Below are 20,168 nucleotides of genomic sequence, written 5' to 3'. Positions count from 1 at the left end.
GGGCACCGAACCAGGGACAGTATAGGCCATCAGGTCAGGGACAGTATGGAGCACCGAATCAGGGACAGTATGGGGCACCGGGTCAGCAATAGTATCAGCCGCTAGGTAGGCATCAGCTACAATTTGGGAATCAGCCTCTAGCTTGGTTTAGGGCCATCGGATAGGTAGCCGCCACTACCTGCTTGTCCGCTGCATTAGGGAAGGGAGCCGGGGCAAGGCTACAAAAGATATACATTGTTATTACCGTAACTAGTAGCCACCTTTACTACTAAGTGACCAGCCCTGTGACGGTGCAGTGTTTGCCCCGCTAAAGGACGCCTATCGCGAACAGGTTGATCGACAGGAGCAAGGAGGCGTGAATACAATCGACAAGCAGCATTTCATTTCTCTCTACAGCCCAGCAAGGGTAAGAGCGTTCACGCTGAAGAATATCAAGGCAGGCTTCGCTATAAGTGGTTTAATCCCGTTCAATCCAAATAGAGTACTTAGACATATGCTAAAACCCCCCACTAACATAAATATTCTAAAAGCTAATGAGGTGAAGGTAGGACGTCGTCAGCACGCCCTGTGTTACAAACACAGTCCTACTTGTAGATGACTAGTTAGGTTATTAGAATAGTTTATATAGCTATAAAACTAAGTTATTAGAGGTCCTATAGTAAATTAGGGAGTATATTCTTATATAAAGTAATATATAGAGTTATAGTCTATTATACTTATTATTCTTATGTTATCCCTAGGCCTATAGGCTAGGAGCCTAGAGGGTTTAATTCCCTTAGAATAAAGGTACTATAGTAATTAGAGCTCCCTATTTAGAATCTAAATTAAGTGCCCCTATGTTAGAGATTTAATAGGACTAGTACACCTACTATAATAGTATATTCTACTCTTACTCTATATAGCTAAAGCTAAATAACTTAAGTACTACTCTACTTAAGCCTAAAAAACAGTACTCTACTTAAAGATCTCTAAGTAGTACTCTAAGTAGTACTTAGGCAACACTAGGCTTCTATTAGTTATAGTATGTTAACTTTTGTTAAGTTAACACATTTTAGTGTTTTAGTAGGCGACTCGTTTGTGAATTACGTTACTATTTAAGTCTGCTAGTTATTAAAACCCCTTAGTTGTGTTATAGCTGCTATAAGCACGTATGTCATCTATAGACACTGTTATATACAATTTGGTTCCTAGCCTCCCTCCCCCCTATTCAACCGCTATAGTAACCTAATGTCCAAAACGCCATGCGGATAACTCATGCTAACTCCGCCATGCACCGAACCTATAACTTTCCAATACCCTTAAGCCTCAGATAAACATCACATCCCCACCCATACAAGCTCTGCACCGCAATCCCACCCCCAAAATACTCCGCATAAGTCCTACTAAGCGGCAATCCATACCCCAGCCCAGCAATGCTGCTATTCACCCCTCCCCCCGCCGCAATCGCATTCAGCGCATCCATCCCACTCTCCGTCCCCGTCGCCCCAGCGGGAATATCATCGCCATCCTCAAACGTCGTAAAGCTATAGGACCACACGCTCGGCATAACAGCGGGGCTAATTCCCCCGCCCTCATCACGGATCCTGATCGTCACGCCCGGCGGACCCGCCGCGAGCGGCAGCGCCGCAAGCCGGTTATCGAGCATGGTGTCCGTGGCGTCATCGTCATCCGGCGGCTCGGCAGCGATGGTGATTATGATCGGGCGCGCTGAGTTACCTGACTCGACGGTGGCGCGGAACGCATTCTTGAGGAGCTCGGTGACGATGTACTCGAGATGCACAGGCACGTACGCGAACTTCGTTTCCGGATCCCCGTCGATAATCCACGTCGGACGCACGCCGTACTTAAGCTCGCAGATCTCAGACACAAAGTGCCCGCACGCATTAATTATCGACGCGGGTTTCAGCTCTGTGTCGATCACGCCGATGTAGCTCTCTGGCCCTGGCGGTCCTGCATGCGCCTGCGACGAATGGTGAAGCGCGATGTGCTGCTCAGCAACGAGTCGCGTGCCGATGCGGGTTTTCAGATGCTCGTCCAGAAAGCGGGTTACGTCGCCCGGACTAATATACCGGCGACATTCGAGGAATCCGCGCGCGAGGGTGGGAATGGTGTCGCGGTGGGTATCGACGAGGTCCGCGAGGACAGCCGTGAATTTCACTTCCTCGGCAAGGGAGGAGATGTGCGTGTTTGTGTAAGGGAGGAGCGTGGAGAGGGAGTGCTGGTAGTTTGCGTAAATGCGCGAGATGTTGGGGTTGGAGACGACGATGTAGGGGAGGTTGCGGAGGGCTTGGATGCGGTGCGCGAGGCGGATGGGGAGGAGGGAGAGGGTAAAGTTGGCGGAGGCGAGGAGGGCTTCGGTGGAGAGGGGAGGACGGCCGTGCCTGGTTGCATGTTAGTATCGTAGGTAAAAGGGGAATTGAGGTACGTCGAGGGGCATGTAGAAGTTATGGAAGCTGTACCTGACTAGATCTGCTAGACTGAAGCTATGTAACGGCTTGCTGGCGAGGCTCGTGATGGGGTCGTCGGCCGTGACTGGGAAGCCTGGGAGACGGACCCGCGGGCCATGGTGTTTCGTAAAGTGCCTTGCAGTCTGCAAAAGCCGCGTTGAAGCTTTCATGGTATCTTCTTCATCGTAAGCATTGACGATGCTTGGGAGTTGGAGATGTTGAAATCGGAGAAGATTGGAGAGATTATGACGAGGGCAGCTATGGTAGAGTCAGTGGAAGGTCCGACCTCGCTTTGTCGGCTGGCGGGTAGTTATCGGGGCGATAAGGGAGGATGTCTGACGCTGACGTGTGACAAGGCACGAGATGTAATTGCGGGGTAAACGGGTGTTTATATAGAGGATGAAGAAGCAAATAAGGAATAAATAAAAAGGAAGCAGAGAGGATTAAGGCGTGGGGATGAACGTAATAACGAATATAAACAGGTATTATGCAAGGGAATATCAACACGCCTTATACAGTACAGTGCAGAGAGTCAGCACGGTGCATTATCGTGTCGTATGTCTTGCATGTGATGAGCCGTGCGTGCTGTGCTGTGCTGTGATGAAGCAAACGGCGTCTCGATTAGGCAATACCACCACGTCTCACAGTTACAGTTATGCCAGTTCATGTCTCATATACACATTCACGGCATCAGTTGTGAAGCAAGAGAAGTAATTCATGGTTTATCCCTTATCCCCCACGCCGAATCATTGACGCTCAACCATAACCCGTATGCTATGCGCGTATACCATTATTCCTCTACTGGGTCTTCACCTCTCCGTCCGCCTCGACGGCCTCGACATGCTCATTGGCATCCAGAGTGTGTACGGTGCCCTCGTCGAATGTGACCCTGCAAACCATCATCATTAGCCCTTGTCCCAGCGACCAGCTTCCTAGAAACCAGGTAAGAAATCCACGAGGGGAACTCACGAGAAGCCCTTGAACACCGAGTTGTACTCGTGTCCGATCTTTCCACCCTGCTTGACGGCGTCCTGCTTTGCGCTAAAGGGTTTGTTAGATGCTGTTCTATGGGGTGTTGTTTCTAATTATCGGGTGAGAGAGACGTACGCAGCGACTTGCTCGTCGGTGGAGTCGGACTTGAGGGTAACCTGAGAGCGGAGGGGTTAGTTGAGTGCAAGGCATGGAGGGGTCGATGGTGGGGCCTCACGATATATCCAGGCATGATGATTGATGAGACGGTAGTGTTTGAAGTGTAGATATGTTCTGTTCTGTGTCTTAAAGGTGTAATTATGATCAGAGACTAGATGGAATGGAGGAATGAAAGAGACGAAGAGGGTGAGGTTGGGAGATATATACTACCAGGGACAGTAGGACGATAGAGGAATGAGTAAGCCCAAACAAGAAGCTGGATATCGCATAGTACAGTCTACTACAGTTAGTATAGTACGTATCGCGATGTCGCGGCCTCGCCTCTCAAACCACTTTAACTAAAGTAACTTGGCCTTGATTGTTGATTGTTGGTTGGTGCGTGTGGAGACCCTGGACGGATACCAACATGCGTCATCGTCATCGCCTTCGCGCCATATTATAGGATAGGGGAACAACACTATCAGTCCAATCAACACGGTCAATCACCAGCCTCATCTGTCACATACTCCATCTAACTCCATCCGACTCCATATTAATCCATAGGCTATACCATACACTATATCACATCATCAGCAGGTCAAACAAGCAAACAAGCAAACCAAGCAAACTCTTGGCATACGACGATGTGCATCTGGGAATACCATCATCTGGGAATACCATCATCTGGGATTACCATCATCTGGGAATAGAAGGCCATCACTTTGATATTCCATACTCGATTCCATTTTAATCCCGTATTTATATTTACAACTCCCCCACCAACCCCCCCCATCTATTTTCCGTACTTGCCCCTCTTCCCCCCTCCCCCTTCGTCCCCACCCTTCCTCTTCTTCCCCTCCCTCTTCCAATACTCCTGCTTCTCCCTCTTCTCCCTCTCCCCCCTCTTCTCCTCATTCTCTGCAACCTTCTTCCTGTACTCAACACGCTTCTTCTCATTCGCCACCCTCCTCTTCGCCACCTTTTCCTTCCGCAGCGTCAGAAGCTGCTGCATCAGATTCCTCGCCTTCTTCTCCTCCCCACCCACAACCACAGCACGCTTCTGCATATACGTCTCCTCCTTCCCCTTCTTCATCCGCGTGATCTGGCTCTTGAACGGCAGTTCGGCCGCAAGCTGGCGCGGCACACGCAGAGGGTTGAAGACGCGCGCTACGCGCTCGACGGGCTTGTACTGGCTGTTCTTCTGCTGTGGTGTCGGGAGCGCCTCGTCGCGTCGTACTTGGCCTGTCAGACGCATAGGCGCCCATCCGAGCAGGTTCGTCACGGGGTTGTAGAAGCGGTGAGGTCGCACGGGGAACCAGGCGCGCAGGAAGACAATGTCGGACATTAGGATCTTATCCTCGAACGTAGCACGGAAGTGACCCTCGGGCTTGGCGAGCGCGCGCTTGATCTGTCCACGTACTCCTGACACGGTCTTGATGGACGCGCCCTCGAACTTGGCGATCTCGAGAGACGTGCTGAACATGTCCTTGATGAACGAGGTGTTCTTGAAGATCTTGTACGGCACACCCGTCAGCTTGAGCTTCTTGACAATCTCCGTCGACTCATCCACATTCAGCACTGTGCCTGTCGCCGCGATCCTGAACCCAGGCGTCTTAGCACTAAACGACTGGAAGCACGAGAAGCCAGTGTTAGGCGCAATCAGCGGCCCATAGAACGTGCCGAAACAATGCATATGCTCTGGCGTGTACTTGAGCATACGGTTACGGATCCGCGAGTCGGAGATCGAGTACACAGGCAGCGTTTGGAAGCGCCTCCACCCGAGCGAGAAGATCAGCGGATCGTTGGTCTTGAGGATCTTCTTGTGCCATCTGTGACGCTTGATGCGCACCTGCACGAACCCGAAGCGGTCCTCGGTCGCGTTGATACCACCCACGATGATGGGCATGCGCGGCTCGAAGCGAGTCACGAACTCCGAGGGAACGCCCTCAATGACCATCTTGGCGTATTGGCCGGCGCGGAAGCCTTCGACGTTGACGCGGGAGCGGTCGTCCAGACTCTCGAACTCGGATTTGTTGATGTTGAGTTGCTTCTGGATGACGGCTTTCTGAGCATCGTACCAGTCGTCCTCGCCAAACTCTTCTTCCTCGCCGCCTTCTCTCCGGGCGATGGCTTTGTCGTTGTTGAAGCCCTCTCGATCTTCCTCCTCGAACCGGAGTTTTAACTCCTCTTTCCGTCGGGCATTCTTTTCTCGCTCGGCTTCGATGTCGTTCGGTTCATCGTCTTCCTTGTCTCCCTCTTCCTCGTTGTCTGCCTCGAGATCTTCGAACTCTCCATCACCCTCATCATCTGAATCCTCCTCATCTCCATCTTCGTCACTGTCATCGTCGGAGCCGCCGCCCTTCTTATCCTTGAGTAAATCCGCGGTGGCAAATCTCCTCCTCAGCGCGTCGATGTTGTCTGCAACAGACCACTTCTCCTCTAGCTGCTCGTAATCGAACAAAGGAACCATCCGATCCTCAGCGAGTCCACCATCCTTCCCAGGAGAAGTCTTCTTAATGAAATCATCATCATCAGAGTCATCCTCGATATTCTCCTCCTCAATCTCGCCTCTCCAGCGGTTCAGCACCTCAGTCGGGGTGAGCGACTCATCGTACATCAAACGCGCCAAATCAGCAGTTCTGTACGATCGCTTCTGGCCATGCATCTTCTTCGCATTCGCAAGCATGTTCTTCTTCCACTGTGCGCCCTCCTCCTCGGAATCATACTCGTCGTCCTCATCGCTTTCGCCTCCAGTAAGGAGAGATCCCATATCGGAATCGCTGTCGGCAAAGGCGATGTCTCCACCAGCCTTATCCTCCTTCTCCTTCCTGAACGCCTTGCCGAGTCTCTCCTCGCTGATCTCGGCTTCGTCCTCGGGGTCAAGCTCTTCGTCCCCACTTTCAAAGTCTTCCTCAGCGCCGTCCTCGGCATCCGAATCGCCTTCTCTGTCGACGAAACGAGCCTTTCTTGGCTGTTTCCGCCCGGTATCCTCTTCCTCAACGTTCTTGATCGATTCTCCGTTGCTGAAAAGGCGGACACCATCGTCAGTCTGTCCGAGAAGCTTGCGCTCTCCTTGCAGGCCGACGATCAGTCCCTCTCCTTGACCGCGCTCTGTATCCTCATCGTCTTTGTCGAAATTGAAGCCCTTCTCGCGCGTAATCCAGATAGTGTCTCCCTCGATTTTTAAGCCACTCTTATCAGACATCGGCGCATGTAGTCTCTTCTCCTTCTCATCTAGACGTCTCCTTCCAGTCTTCCCAGTAACCTTTGCCAATGCCTGGTCCATATATGGAGTCGGGCATGGATCTGGAAGCGATTCCATAGACGAAACTGTGTAGTCACCCAGTCCTGGAATGTGTACTCGTTGCCCCTGTGCTGCGAAATTCGTGCCTCGAAGGTAGCCGGATAGAACGACAGTCCTGTCGCACTTTTCGTCCTCCTCAATCTTCGTTGGATGGGTAATGTCGCGGAAGCTGTCGATGACGGTGTAGGGATGCGCGTTTCTCCAGATCAAAGGTCGGGGGTTCTTCATAACGGAAAGGAATCTGGAAAGGTTGTGGATCTCGCGGTCGGGATAGCGACCATTGATGACACCAGAGAGGTAGAATAGATGTGCTCCCTGGTAAAGCTCGCTCCAGAATCGGTTCTTAAGGCGCTTCTTCGCATCCTTCAATGTCTGCGGCTTCTTGAACATATCCAAATGCGTGAGAATACCGAAGACGTTTCCGGGCATACCGCTAGCGGACAGGATGTTCAAAAACTCCATAGTCTCCATCTCGAATCCGAAGTTTCCGTCGATCATAAGCAGGACAATGTCCGCCACCTTCGACATGTCCACCATGGCTTCCAGCTCGTTGGGACATTCTACGAATGTAAGGCGCTGGCGCTTCGACGTGATCACGGTAATTGGTCCCTGTGGTTCCGATAGAGTTTCCTTCGCATATCTCTTAACCAGCGACTTGAGAAGGGTCGTCTTTCCTACACCGGGTGGTCCAACGATGGCGACAAGGCGTGGCGGCGGCTCATCTGGGATGCGGTCCACTAATGGTACATGGAGTCTTCTTTCTTTCACCTGGCGCACAATTAGAATCTAGATATAATAATAGATCAATCAATTGTTGGCTTTATACTTACATCTGAGGAGCGCGCAGACGTCTTCGCAAGACGGCCTGGGTTCGCAAAAGCAAAAGCCTTTGGATTGCGATCTGATAATGCGTCAATACATAATAATTGTTAAAAAAGAACAGTAACTCACCTCCAGTATGCTTCTTCTTCTCTTTTTGCGGCCTATGAGGCCTATTCGTTTGGTCCTCCATGGTTGCGCAACAGACTCAGAAACACCCTGCGAGGCTCATCTCCATTTTCCAAATATTCTTCCGCTGCCTCGAATCTTTTTGCGCTAAGAAATCTTATCGATAAGAGCTTTTTGGAGGGTCTCACATCACGTGATGAATAGTTAAAAATCGCTGCGATTTTACTCCTCCTCGGCAATGCTTAACGCCGTGGCCCGGGATATCGTCAAGTTTACACCGATTCACGCCGCTGCTTGGATTCTACCTGTACTTACGGCCTATTTTCTGCGATTTCTAGCGCGTTATATTCTGGATTATGCGGTTATAGATTTAGAATTGTTCCCCCCCCTTCGTTTATTATTATTCGCTTCCAGGAGACCCTGAAGTCGGCATGACAAGAGTCCGTTCTTGTGGTAGCCTCGCGGCTGCACAGCTTTCCCTTGCGCATCGCGGGGCTTTAAACGTACCAAGAACTCCAGTTGCTCGCCGGCTAGGAGCTGCTTCTGCATGTTTGCAATGTGGACAACAAGCCCGCAGGTTTAACCATGTTGGTTCTCCCCGGATTGTCGCATCGCGGGCGAGGGGCATCCGCCAGATACGGCCTGCAGTCTTCATCGGGGGCCAGAGGAGAAGCTTATCCTCTAACCCTGGTATGCTTTTATTCCATTGCAAACTAAGAAAATAATACTAATTCCCTATAGACCCGAACCCAGAAGACCACGGGCCCTTAGCAGAATACGACGACCGAGTACAGGCCGGAAGGTTACGAGACGACGACCACCAAAGGGGAATTATCCAAAGTTTACAGCATCTCCATGACGAACTGAGGAATTATAAAGCGCCGCCGGTTATCCACCCAACTATCGAGTCTCTGCAACCCCCGCCGCCGAAAGGAATGTTTACTCGCATGTTTGGCAAGAAAGAGGAGGAGAAGCCGAAGCAAGAGATCACACCCGACCTCCCGCGCGGACTATACCTGTACGGCGACGTCGGCAGCGGGAAGACCATGCTGATGGATCTATTTTATGATACCCTCCCAATGGGCGTGGCCTCGAAGACGCGGATTCACTTTCACAACTTCATGCAGGATGTTCATAAGAGGCTCCATGTCATGAAGATGACCCATGGGAATGATATTGATGGGATTCCATTTATCGCTGCGGACATTGCTGAGAAAGGCAATGTTCTGTGCTTTGATGAATTCCAGTGCACTGATGTGGCCGATGCTATGATTCTGAGGAGGTGAGCATAGAACCTCTGTTGTAACGAGTTGGGCTAACGGAATAGGCTGCTCGAATCTCTTATGGCACATGGCGTCGTGCTGGTAACCACATCTAATCGTCACCCTGACGAGCTTTACAAGAACGGAATTCAGCGTGAATCGTTTATTCCGTGTATCCGTCTCCTGAAGGACCGCCTCCATGTCATTAACCTCGACTCGCCCACCGATTACCGCAAAATTCCTCGTCCCCCGTCCGGCGTGTACCACTCGCCTCTCGATGCGCACGCGCAATCGCACGCCGACAAATGGTTCAGATTCCTTGGAAGCCCCACGGATGAGCCACACTCGGAGATACAGCATGTCTGGGGCCGCGACATTCAGGTCCCGAGAGTCAGCGGACGCGCTTGCATGTTCACCTTTGACGAGCTCATTGGCCGCCCAAAGAGTGCCGCTGATTATATTGAGCTGGCGCAACATTACGATGCTTTCATCATTACTGAGGTCCCGGGCATGAACCACAAGTCTCGCGACTTGGCTCGGCGGTTTATCACATTTATCGATGCTCTTTACGAGTCTCGCGCCAAGCTTGTGCTCACCACAGCCGTTCCGCTAGCGCAACTATTCATGTCCAAGGAAGAAGTTAAGGAGACTCTGACGAAGGGTGATGATAGTAATGCCACTCCAAGCGGTGAGGCAGCGATCGATGACGTCTATCGCAACTTGATGGATGATTTGGGAATGAGTATGGATATGATGAAGAACTCGAACATATTCTCTGGAGACGAAGAGAGATTTGCTTTCGCGAGAGCTCTGAGTAGATTGAGCGAGATGGGGAGCCAAGACTGGGTGGAGAGAGGTATGGGCTTGGAGGAGAAGGGTGGGAAGGATGAGAAGGACAGTTGGCAGAGGGTTAGAAGTAAATGGAGGGAGGATAGCATGTAAATATGTGATCGCGACGTAGAGTTCGTGCTGTATATAGATAGAATCTTGCATAGATGAGCAATGAAGTATATACCCAGGTACTATGTATGAGGATGCCTTCCTGTCTATTTAATTTTTAATTTGGTGCTGTGGTTGTTTGCTTCCTTGTGGTTCATCCATCCATCCTCATTGGCACATTTTTATTTAAAGGGGTAAACATCGGTCGCGACGCGTATAAACGCGGCAGCCACCCTTGCATATGCATAAATCCGGGGTCAACATGTCAAAACCATCGTCATAGGTTAATACAACAACAAAACACCACGAAATTCTGTGTACTACCAGCTTCGTTCCAGAAGTGTCCCGAGGGAACACTGCTTGCTCCCGAGCCATGAATCGCTCACAGCAAGCCAGCTCAGGCAGAGCGCCTGAGCCGCCTTTACCACCTGCCTCAAACAGTAACGGGGATGCGCTTGTTCAGTCGATGAGACAATTCTCTTTCAACACAGCATCTGCAACAGCACTTCCGCCTTCTCCTCGCATCTCGTCACCTCGTAGGAATTCCAGCGTCCCAAAGGCACCATCAACAAATGAGAGGCGCAACCAAAGCCCATTGCGGAGGAGCCCAAGTACTGCGAGCCTTGACACACGCTCCGCATCACCAACACTGTTGCGCAAAGCGTCAATGAACTCTCTCAAGAATGCGGGGGCGGTTACACCGACGCGACCATCGCCAGCGTCTTCCAGGAGATCGTCATCGGCGCATAGGGCCAATGGCCAGAATCTGTTTGGGAAGTCGCCCCATACGAACTTGGACGACACCCCGGAGGAGCCTCCTGTCACTGCGGAGTCAATAGCGACCACATATTTTGCGAAAGAGCTCGCTCTTCATACTTTGAGCGACGAACAGCGACCGGTGGATACTATTGCTATTTTACACGATGCTTGCTACGGACATAGATACTCGCGCCCACGTACGACACGGGCGGGGCTCAGTACGATCGTCGAACGACCGGAGCGCATACATGCCAGCATATTGGGCGTATGTGCAGCATACGTGAGACTGGGAGAACGACATGCAGAAGGCCGCTATGCGCCACATCCAAGACGGCACCCATCGAACAGTCCCAGTATACCCTTTCGCATACAGAAGACCAGCCGCAAGCTCGATCTCTCGTCTCCTGCGGTCACAAACGTACATGGCACGAAGTGGATGGAGGAGTTGAAGATTATGTGTAATGCGGCAGAGTCTAAATTGGCGATGAATGGGAAGGAATTGGCAAGACCGCAGATGAATAGGGGCTCGGATGGGGAACCTCAACAACTTCACGAAGGCGATTTGTACCTTTGCGCCGAGTCATTAAACGCGATGGAAGGCGCTCTGGGAGCTGTCTGCGAAGGAGTGGATACAGTCTTCAATGGTTCACAAAATGGAAAGGGCCCCAAGCAAGCGTTTGTTGTGATTCGACCTCCAGGCCATCACTGTGCAGCCAGTTACCCATCAGGGTTCTGTTGGTTGAACAACGTACATGTTGGAATTGCTCATGCAGCGCTAACCCATGGACTCACACATGCCGCGATTATCGATTTTGATCTCCACCATGGCGACGGGTCGCAGGCCATAGCATGGGCACACAACTCTCGTGCAACAACCTTACCTAAGAATGCAGCGGCGTGGAAGAAGACCTCTATTGGGTACTTCAGTCTTCACGATATCAACTCCTATCCTTGTGAGATGGGCGATGAGGAGAAAGTCAAAAATGCCAGTATCTGCATTGACAATGCGCATGGCCAAAACATCTGGAATGTTCACCTCCAGCCCTGGAAGAGCGAGGCTGAATTCTGGCACCTTTATGAGACGAAGTACATGGTTCTACTGGAGAAGACGAGGCTATACCTGCGCGGGCAGACAGACCGTATCCGCGAGTCTCAGTCAGCACTGAAGCCCAAGGCTGCCATATTCCTCTCTGCTGGCTTCGATGCAAGCGAGTGGGAAAGCTCTGGTATGCAACGCCATAAAGTCAATGTCCCAACAGAATTCTATGCGCGTCTTACGCGCGATGTGAAGAGGATCGCAGGAGAGGAGGGTTGTTCGGTCGATGGCCGCATTATAAGTGTACTGGAGGGTGGGTACAGTAACCGCGCATTGGCGAGTGGCGTTCTCAGCCATATCAGTGGCCTTGCCGGCTCTGATCCCGATGTGGTTGAGAGACCGGTCGATCCATCTGGTCTGGGATTTGAAATTGCCCAGCGCGCCGGTGCATTGGGCCTGAAGACTGAGGATCTGGATAATCAAGTTAAGCTAGCCTACGACCCGTCGTGGTGGGGATTATCACAGCTAGAGCTGCTGGATTCGATTGTCCACCCTCCCCCACCTCCGGAGCCAAAGAAAGTCAAGAGCAGCTCTCCGCCAACATACTTCTCGCCAACCCAGGCGTCCAATGCAAAGATTGCAGAATCACCGAAGCTAAGGCGCTCGTCCTCCAATTATTTTAATGGCGGGTCACCGAGGCCTCCTACCCGGCCTCCTTCTCCACCTGCTCCTGAGGTTGGCTGGGCTACGGCAACACATGAATTGAGCAAACTTCTTATACCAACAGACAGACAAACGATGAGCTGCAAGCCTGATGAACTGTCAGCTGAGGCAACACGTGTCAGGCGCGACCGCCAGTCTCTACTCACACCCCCGACATCCACTGGCACTACCCCTGACATAACACCAAGCACTCGAATGAGCCTCAGAGAACGAAAGGCGCCCAAGCCAGTCGATAAGGCGGCTGAGGAGAAAAAGGCGGAGGCTGTGGCACGAACCAGCCGCAGGAGAACCGTTGCTGGTGCTGCGGTATTGGCCACCGACAAGGCAGCTGCACGTAGCGTTCCGAAGCCTGAACCTAGCTATAAGCAGGCTACCAAGCAGTCGAGCAGGAGGCTTAGTCTCATATCAAACAGCTCTGCTGCAACGGAACCAGCAAGTGCAACTGCGTTGAGTGGCGCTCGGGTGGCATCTCAACCCTCTCTTCCAATCCGTCCAGGCAGCTCACAAAGTTGCATTCTGCCCAATACGACTGCAAGCTCGAGAGGCCCCTCCATACCCGTTAAGAAAACCAGAGCTCCGGCTAGTTCTCGTGATGCGCCAAAGACAGCCCGTGCCGCTTCAAGGGCATCTGTTGCTACCAAGCCTAGAGCATCTGCTTCCAATACCGCTGCCGAGGCCCGTCAGCGACAAACTTCTGCGCAACAGCCAACGAATGCCCCCGCTGCTTCAGCTGATGCAGACATCGATAGTTTGACAGCCGGCATGAAGAAGGTCAAGATAAATCTTACGACGAAGGCACAACGTGACGCCAAGGCAGCAGCAGCGGCCGCAGTAGCTAATATGCCAGCACCAAATGCCTCAGCACCGCCACCATCCGATGCGGCTGTGACAGCATCTCAGACAGCTCATGGGATTCCCGAGCTGCCTCAATTTGGCCAACCGGGAACACCACCTAGACAGCCACTGTCCCGGACGGGTTCTTACATGAGCGAACTCCCACCGCCAACCCCTGAGCCTTTAACCCCCCACCCCTCCATCGCCGACCGCCTCCAGCAGCTACAGGTAGCCACATCAGCTCCTCTTCCCACGAGCTCGCCGCCCAGATCTCTCCGAAGATCTTCATCCGTGTCTACTGCTCGTACCTTCACATCCACCACACCACCGCATCCACAAGCCGCAGCTCCATCGAGCAATGTCTTCATCCCTTACCAACCCGAAGGCCCGACTCCCAAAGCTGGCCCACGGGACGAGAAGCTGAAGTGGTTGGAGCCCAACACCGCAACGCCCGCCATGAGCCCAGCGAAGAGGGGCGATCTTCCTGTCTTCTCGAGCACCGGCGCTATTCCGTTTGCAGTGAAGAGGCAAATCAGTGGCAGCGAGACGAAGAGGGAGGATGATATCTGGGAGGTCCCTGAGACGCCAGGGAAAATGTAAGAGGTGGAATTGTGCCATTATTATTGTATTGCACACCGATTTGTTTATAGGGCTCATTTTGTGCCCCTATTGTTATTTGCGAGATGCCGTTCTGTGAACGGCGTGGATGGGATTTGTTTTCTGGTTTCCTGGTGGTTATCACTTTGTAATTATCATGATACCCCTTTTTACTTCGTTTCTTGCCTGGGAAAGTTTATTTATCTTAAGTAGTCCTAGTTACTCTCATCGAATATTATTAAAAGCGGTAATTGTTTAATAATGAGATGCCCTCAAAATATGTGATAGGTTACTAAGGAGGAGGATTCATGAGGAGGACCCATAAAGTACCATGGAGGGCGTAAAGCGAACGTCATGATTGGCCACACCGTAAAGCGGTGAGGTTGACCCCGCCGATTCTGCCGCTATTTTATAGCCCGCACGGCTTCGGACTGAGCGTATAAGAGCAATACAACCCCGCTAGAACACTTTCCTTTCTTTCCTTTGCTCTACTACAGACCCCCTCGACAGCATCTCTCCACCAACTCAATCCAAAACAACTCCCACAATGGCTCTCCCAGAGGGCGCAATCATCCGCCACGCCGTCCGCGAAGGTACCCCCCCTCCAAAATCCCCCACCACCGGCCTCCACTAACCCGCCCAGACGTCCCCACGATCCTCCGCCTAATCAACGAGCTGGCCGACTACGAAAAAGCCCTCTCCTCTGTCCAAGCCACCGAGGCCACCCTCCTCGAAACCCTCACCTTCGCCCCCACCATCACCAACTCCCCCCACACCGAGCTTCTGCCCACAAGCCCCGCCCGCCCCGCCGCCACGCTCCTCGCTTTCACCCCCGAGGGCGAGGTCGCGGGTATGGCGCTGTACTTCTACAATTACTCCACCTGGCGCTCGCGTCCGGGCGTGTATCTCGAGGATTTGTATGTCACGCCTATTGCGAGGGGGAAGGGGTACGGGAAGGTGCTGTTGCGGAAGGTGGCGGCGGAGGCGAGACGAGTGGGGGCGGGGAGGATGGAGTGGTGCGTATTGAAGTGGAATACGCCGAGTATTGAGTTTTATGAGAGTGATGCGGTTGGGGCGGTGAGGATGGATGACTGGGTTACGATGAGGGTTGAGGGGGAGGGGTTGGAGAGGTTGGGGAGGGAGGAGTAGGTGGTACGGTGTGGTATTGGTATTGTACATATTATTATACAGTCTATATATGGGTTCTGTATCTTACAAAATCCGGACGACTGGCGGTTCTCTCGCGGTCGTATCTAGTCGTTGCTCGAGACTGTTTCCCTAGAATCTATATCCTCCTGGGATATCACCTTTTTCTTAGATGGTGTTCTCTTTTTCGCCTTCACATGCGCTCTGTCTAGACCCTCGATCCCTTCAAACAAACTCAGATCACGCTGTGCAAGCTTCTTCGGCTCGCCCATATTCGCAGCGATCTTGGTCCCGCCCCAGGTATATACCCAGTCGCGCAGCTCCTCGTCCCAGCGGGCCTTCGGGCACAGCTCCCAGATTCTTGCATACATCCGCTGCATATAGTTGGGCGTCAGCTCATGCCAGTCGCGCTGGTCAATCTCCGCCTTCCGCACCTTCGAATGCGCATGCCTAATCGGCGACTTAAGATACTCCACGCTCAGCAACCCCCCACCCCCCTCCTTCCCTCCAACCCGCGTCCTCCTCTTCGGCGCACCCTCCCACTCCACCACCCCCGTCGCCAAATCCCGCAACCGATTCCACTCCTCCTTCGGCAGCGGCGGCAATATCCTCTCCATCGTATCTACCAACCATCTCTTCCTCATCCCCTCCTCCCGCTTCGCCGACGTCGGTCTCAGGAACACATTCTCCAGCGGAATAGGCGCATACGCTATCTTCAGCTGGGTGCGGTTACTCCTCGCGGGATAGCGCAGGATCTGATCGGCAAGGAGCCGCTCAAAGGCCGTCGGCGGCGCATCGTGCGGTTTCGCGGGCACGAAGGCCCCGCCCATGGGTGCGATTTGTGTCGGGGGCACGAGGACGCGGCGTACTGCCGGGGATACGGCGGTGGGCGGCTCGGCATCGTCGTGTGCTCTTTGTTCGGTGAGGAAGGCATTGAGGAGGGTGTGTCGCCTATGGCCCGCGCGGCCGTAGGTGTGCTGGAGGACTTTGGTGAGGGCGGGGAGGTCCCCGTTTGTAGCTCGCGTGAGCAGGGAGAGGGTTTTCCGCGCGCGGTAGGCACCAAGGGTTGGGGTCGTGACGTGCCGGAAGCGGTGCAGGATGTGTGCGTGGAAGTAGTGGCGTGAGGGGCCGTCGGGGAGGTAGGAGCAGGTGCGGAGGAGGGCGCGGAGGAGGTGGGTGGGGTTGGTGGTGGTGGTGGTGGTAGAGGTCATGATCGTGGTGGTGGTGGGTATGGGGTGGAAATCCACATTGTTGGCTGGGAGAAACTGGTCTTAAGCAAGTTGCTTAAGTGGCTGGTTATGAGGACATCTTGATAGGGTGGTGTTTCTGCTCTTGAATCGCAATTGCCGTGTTGGGTTTCACATATTCCATATACTGACCATGGAGGTCACATATGGGCCAAAAAAGCTTGTTGGTGCCTGAGGCAGTACATTCTATACCGCGTACTTTTCGTGGGAGACTGTGACGCGTAGGTTACTCGCACGCGTGAGCAGAGAACAATGGCAAAATAATATTTTAAAAGTATAAACAAATGCCAGATAAAGAATTGAAAATACAATTCATTATTGCTATATATTGACATAAATACAGCAAGATATGGCATATTAATCCGCTTTAAATGCTTCAGTTATCAATTTTGTCACGTCGCGCTTCACGCGTTACTTCCAAATTATAATGTTCGTAGGGCGTAGGCGTGGAGAAAGGTACTTCGAGTAGTGTCAAGTCTGAAGTCACTTCTCGGTTTCTCTCCTCCTCCTCCACCCCCCCCCCCGACTCCCCCCACACAAATTCCCACACGCCAGAGACACTTATACTTCCTATTTCGGTCGACGCGACGTGTTCTGCTTTTATACTACCTGTACCGCGTTGTAATATCTTGTAAATTACGAATAGCCTCATCCATTTTATGCGCCTACGCTTGCGCCGACTCGAGTCCCAACAACCCTGCTAGAGTCAACGGACCTCTACGCGCACCTCGCGACCGGCTCCAATCTCAGTCACCCAATTCTCCCCACGGCCTCTTCCTCCCTCATGGCCTCGACGACCATCGCCGCCTTCCCACCGTCGTCAAATCCTTACCCTCGGCCTACGTCGTCGTCGCAGCACTCTCACCACCGCGCTCTCTCCTTCGCCTCCAACCAGAGCAACCACGATACGGTAACCGGCCAAGTGTTGCCGGCCTCGTCAGCGCCAGCTCCGTCACCGTCGCCCTACAACCAAAACTCACAAATGTCGTTCAGTATGAGCCAGGGCTCGCAGGGCAACGGCCTGATGATGCAGCCGGGCGCCTACAGGCAGTTCGCCGACCAGAATGCGCCAAGCATGAGCGTTCCCGCGCCGCAAATATACTCAGTTTGTTGCAATTTCCGCCATCTGCGAATGACGTACTAACTTTCATAGGCCGTATACTCCGGAGTCGATGTGTACGAAATGGAAGTCAATCGCATCGCTGTCATGCGCCGCCGCAACGATAGCTGGCTCAATGCGACCCAGATCCTAAAAGTTGCCGGCATTGAGAAAGGCAAGAGGACCAAGGTCCTGGAGAAGGAAATTCTCATTGGTGAGCATGAGAAGGTCCAGGGAGGTTACGGAAAATACCAGGGCACTTGGATCAAGTTTGAGAAGGGATTGGAGTTCTGCAGGCAATATGGCGTGGAGGAAATTCTGCGGCCGCTCCTCACTTACGATATGGGTCAAGATGGCGGGATCGCTGGGCATGGAGGTGTGGATACTCCAACAAAGGAGCAAGCAATGGCTGCAAACCGAAAAAGGCTATATAATGCTGGGAATGAAGCTCGTCTGAGCGGGCAATCCGGGACCTTTTTCAAGAATATCTCCTCAACAGCCTCCCACGCCGTCGCGGCGATCAGCAAGGCTAGGTTCGACTCGCCAGCACCTCGCATTCGCAATGGGAACCGCCCTCCAAGTTTCAGCCGTCAGTCATCACAGCAGCAACTTGACGAAAACGCTTTCCCAGGGTCTCAGCAGAGCATGCAGAGCTTTGCGTCTGAGTCTAGCTACAACATGAACGGCGACTCAGCATACGCAACTCAGAATGGCCCACACTTCTCACATATGGGTAGCCAAAACGAATTTCAAGAGCCTCCGAGGAAGCGGGTACGCCAAACACCCAGCATCAACCTGTCTCAACAGACCGACGCATTCTACGATATGCGAGAGCCTTCGCCCACTGAGCCAAACGACTCATTTGTATACCATCAACATGCTCAAAACACTCTACAAGACGATGTAGTCCCAATGCCATTACCACCACTTCCGTTTTCGTCAAGCCAACCAGCTGAATCGAAACGTGCACTTCTAATGTCTCTGTTTATGGATCAGACCAGGAATGAGTTTAGCCGCCACGAAGCCTTCGTCAGTCTCTCAGGGGAAGATCTTGACATGCCTATTGATAATACTGCACATACTGCTCTACATTGGGCCGCAACACTAGCGCGCCTTCCGTTATTAAGAGCTCTTATCAACAGCGGGGCAAGCATATACCGAGTCAACAACGCCGGCGAGACCGCACTGATGCGCGCCTGTGCTGTTACGAATAACCTTGACTTTAGCGCCTTCCCTGATCTCCTCGAGCTATTAGGTCCTACTATTGAGATGAAAGACGGTCGTGGCCGAACAGTACTTCATCATATCGCTGTCACATCCGCTGTGAAGGGCCGTAGCCAGGCCAGCAAATACTACCTCGAGTCTCTGCTGGAATTTGTCGTCCGACAAGGCAGTGCGCCAAGTAGCCAGCAGATGTTCCTTGGCCAAGCACCGACGGTTAAATCTATGGGCATCGGACGCTTCATGTCGGAGATTGTCAATGCCCAGGACAAGTCGGGAGATACAGCTCTGAATATTGCCGCTAGAGTGGGTAACAGAAGCATCATCTCGCAACTGCTAGAGGTTGGAGCCGACGCGGGTATCCCCAACCGCGCAGGTCTTCGCCCAGTTGACTTTGGCATCGGCGACCCAACAGAGGTAGGCGAGAGGCCTAGCACCACTGTAGATAAATCTCTCAACAAGGCAACTCGCGAGAACAGCGGGGATGTCATTTCTTGTAAGTCTCCATATCACCCCCCTTACCCCACAATAGTACGTGCATAACTAACTCCCACAGCAATAACCACCCTCCTCTCCCAAACCGAAGCCGAGTTCGCCCAAGAGATGACCGCCAAACAATCAGCCATCGACTCCATCCACACCCAGCTACGCTCCTCCTCCGCCCACCTCGGCGAAGAGCGCCGCCGCCTCGAGCGCCTCCAGCATCTCGCCAAGGCGCGCGACGAGCGTAAATGCAAGATCACTAATCTCCGTCGCGCAGGCGACGAGGAGGCCTTCCGTCTGCAGCAGATCAAGGCGCAGCACACGCCGCTGGCGGGGCAGAGCGAGGACATGTACCTCGGCGAGGCGGACGTGGCGTTTGCTTGCCTGCCCGAGAACGTGGGACCGGATGAGGTGCTGAGGAATCCGGCGCTTGTGGCGACGATTCCTGGACATGGAACGCTGAGAGCGAGGGTCGCGGCATATCGTGCTAATAATGAGAGGTTGGAGAGGGCGGTGGGGGAGCTGAGGAGTAAATCCCGCGAGCTGGAGGTGAAGTACCGCAAGACTATCAGCTTGTGTACGAGGGTGCCGGAGGAGAGGATCGATGATGTGCTTGAAGGGCTTTGGAGGGCTGTAGATAGCGAGGGGGGCGATGTGGAGTTGGGCCGCGTGAGGGAATTTTTGACGAGGGTTGAGGGGGTTGAGTAAGAGGAGGATTATGATGGGATGGATGGGACTGTGAGAGGTTGTACATATAATGTGCTGGTGACGACTGTGGGTTGGCTTTTTGCATATTGCGCGTGTCTGTTGGAGTGGCGTACTGCCCGTGTTTTGGATATTGTTACGGGTGTCGGTGTTGGATATGGCTTGGATCGGAGGTTTGGAAAATACGAATTGAATCACCGTCTTGATATATCACTTGCTGTTTTCAGATCGAATGTGTTTTGTGAAGGTTAATGTAATGAATTCTGTCTGCTTAGATTTCGTTATCACTC

At 52.8% G+C, this 20,168-nt stretch overlaps 8 protein-coding genes across 8 annotated transcripts; 4 read left to right on the top strand and 4 right to left on the bottom strand.

Annotated features, from left to right (window-relative positions):
• Window positions 1–1,115: 1,115 nt before the first annotated feature.
• VE01_07924 (uncharacterized protein) lies at window positions 1,116–2,928 on the bottom strand. Its single transcript, XM_018277354.2, has 3 exons — window positions 2,788–2,928; window positions 2,460–2,705; window positions 1,116–2,381 (listed from the first exon to the last, which is right to left on the bottom strand). The coding sequence occupies exons 2-3, from the start codon at window positions 2,615–2,617 to the stop codon at window positions 1,280–1,282; spliced, it is 1,260 nt and encodes a 419-aa protein (XP_018128364.1). The 5' UTR covers window positions 2,618–2,705; window positions 2,788–2,928; the 3' UTR covers window positions 1,116–1,279.
• A 52-nt stretch (window positions 2,929–2,980) lies between these two features.
• VE01_07923 (uncharacterized protein) lies at window positions 2,981–3,944 on the bottom strand. The gene is made up of 4 exons (XM_018277353.2): window positions 3,655–3,944; window positions 3,555–3,595; window positions 3,417–3,488; window positions 2,981–3,336 (listed from the first exon to the last, which is right to left on the bottom strand). Exons 1-4 carry the CDS (start codon window positions 3,667–3,669, stop codon window positions 3,246–3,248), a joined length of 219 nt encoding a protein of 72 aa, XP_018128365.1. The 5' UTR covers window positions 3,670–3,944; the 3' UTR covers window positions 2,981–3,245.
• Window positions 3,945–4,368: 424 nt separating this feature from the next.
• On the bottom strand, window positions 4,369–7,925 carry BMS1 (Glycoside hydrolase 2 (Mannanase, beta-galactosidase); the record flags this gene model as incomplete). Its single annotated transcript, XM_018277352.2, has 3 exons — window positions 7,831–7,925; window positions 7,710–7,780; window positions 4,369–7,647 (listed from the first exon to the last, which is right to left on the bottom strand). The coding sequence occupies exons 1-3, from the start codon at window positions 7,889–7,891 to the stop codon at window positions 4,369–4,371; spliced, it is 3,411 nt and encodes a 1,136-aa protein (XP_018128366.1). The 5' UTR covers window positions 7,892–7,925.
• Window positions 7,926–8,091: 166 nt separating this feature from the next.
• Window positions 8,092–10,109, top strand: VE01_07921 (uncharacterized protein). The gene is made up of 3 exons (XM_018277351.2): window positions 8,092–8,517; window positions 8,569–9,109; window positions 9,155–10,109. Exons 1-3 carry the CDS (start codon window positions 8,259–8,261, stop codon window positions 10,029–10,031), a joined length of 1,677 nt encoding a protein of 558 aa, XP_018128367.1. The 5' UTR covers window positions 8,092–8,258; the 3' UTR covers window positions 10,032–10,109.
• Window positions 10,110–10,296: 187 nt separating this feature from the next.
• On the top strand, window positions 10,297–14,225 carry VE01_07920 (uncharacterized protein). Its single transcript, XM_018277350.2, has one exon. It carries the CDS (start codon window positions 10,402–10,404, stop codon window positions 13,978–13,980), a length of 3,579 nt encoding a protein of 1,192 aa, XP_018128368.1. The 5' UTR covers window positions 10,297–10,401; the 3' UTR covers window positions 13,981–14,225.
• A 179-nt stretch (window positions 14,226–14,404) lies between these two features.
• Window positions 14,405–15,126, top strand: VE01_07919 (uncharacterized protein; the record flags this gene model as incomplete). Its single annotated transcript, XM_018277349.2, has 2 exons — window positions 14,405–14,570; window positions 14,621–15,126. Exons 1-2 carry the CDS (start codon window positions 14,525–14,527, stop codon window positions 15,124–15,126), a joined length of 552 nt encoding a protein of 183 aa, XP_018128314.1. The 5' UTR covers window positions 14,405–14,524.
• A 10-nt stretch (window positions 15,127–15,136) lies between these two features.
• VE01_07918 (uncharacterized protein) lies at window positions 15,137–16,691 on the bottom strand. The gene has a single exon (XM_018277348.2). The coding sequence runs from the start codon at window positions 16,332–16,334 to the stop codon at window positions 15,231–15,233; it is 1,104 nt and encodes a 367-aa protein (XP_018128313.1). The 5' UTR covers window positions 16,335–16,691; the 3' UTR covers window positions 15,137–15,230.
• Window positions 16,692–16,899: 208 nt separating this feature from the next.
• SWI6 (transcriptional regulator swi6) lies at window positions 16,900–20,126 on the top strand. Its single transcript, XM_018277347.2, has 3 exons — window positions 16,900–17,475; window positions 17,524–19,186; window positions 19,247–20,126. The coding sequence occupies exons 1-3, from the start codon at window positions 17,155–17,157 to the stop codon at window positions 19,879–19,881; spliced, it is 2,619 nt and encodes an 872-aa protein (XP_018128306.1). The 5' UTR covers window positions 16,900–17,154; the 3' UTR covers window positions 19,882–20,126.
• Window positions 20,127–20,168: the final 42 nt, after the last annotated feature.

This window comes from Pseudogymnoascus verrucosus (genome assembly GCF_001662655.1).
Source record: "Pseudogymnoascus verrucosus strain UAMH 10579 unplaced genomic scaffold scaffold_37, whole genome shotgun sequence".
Classification (NCBI taxonomy): domain Eukaryota; kingdom Fungi; phylum Ascomycota; class Leotiomycetes; order Thelebolales; family Thelebolaceae; genus Pseudogymnoascus; species Pseudogymnoascus verrucosus.
The sequence above is the reverse complement of the archived record's forward strand: the minus strand, read 5'-3'. Positions and strand labels throughout refer to the sequence as shown.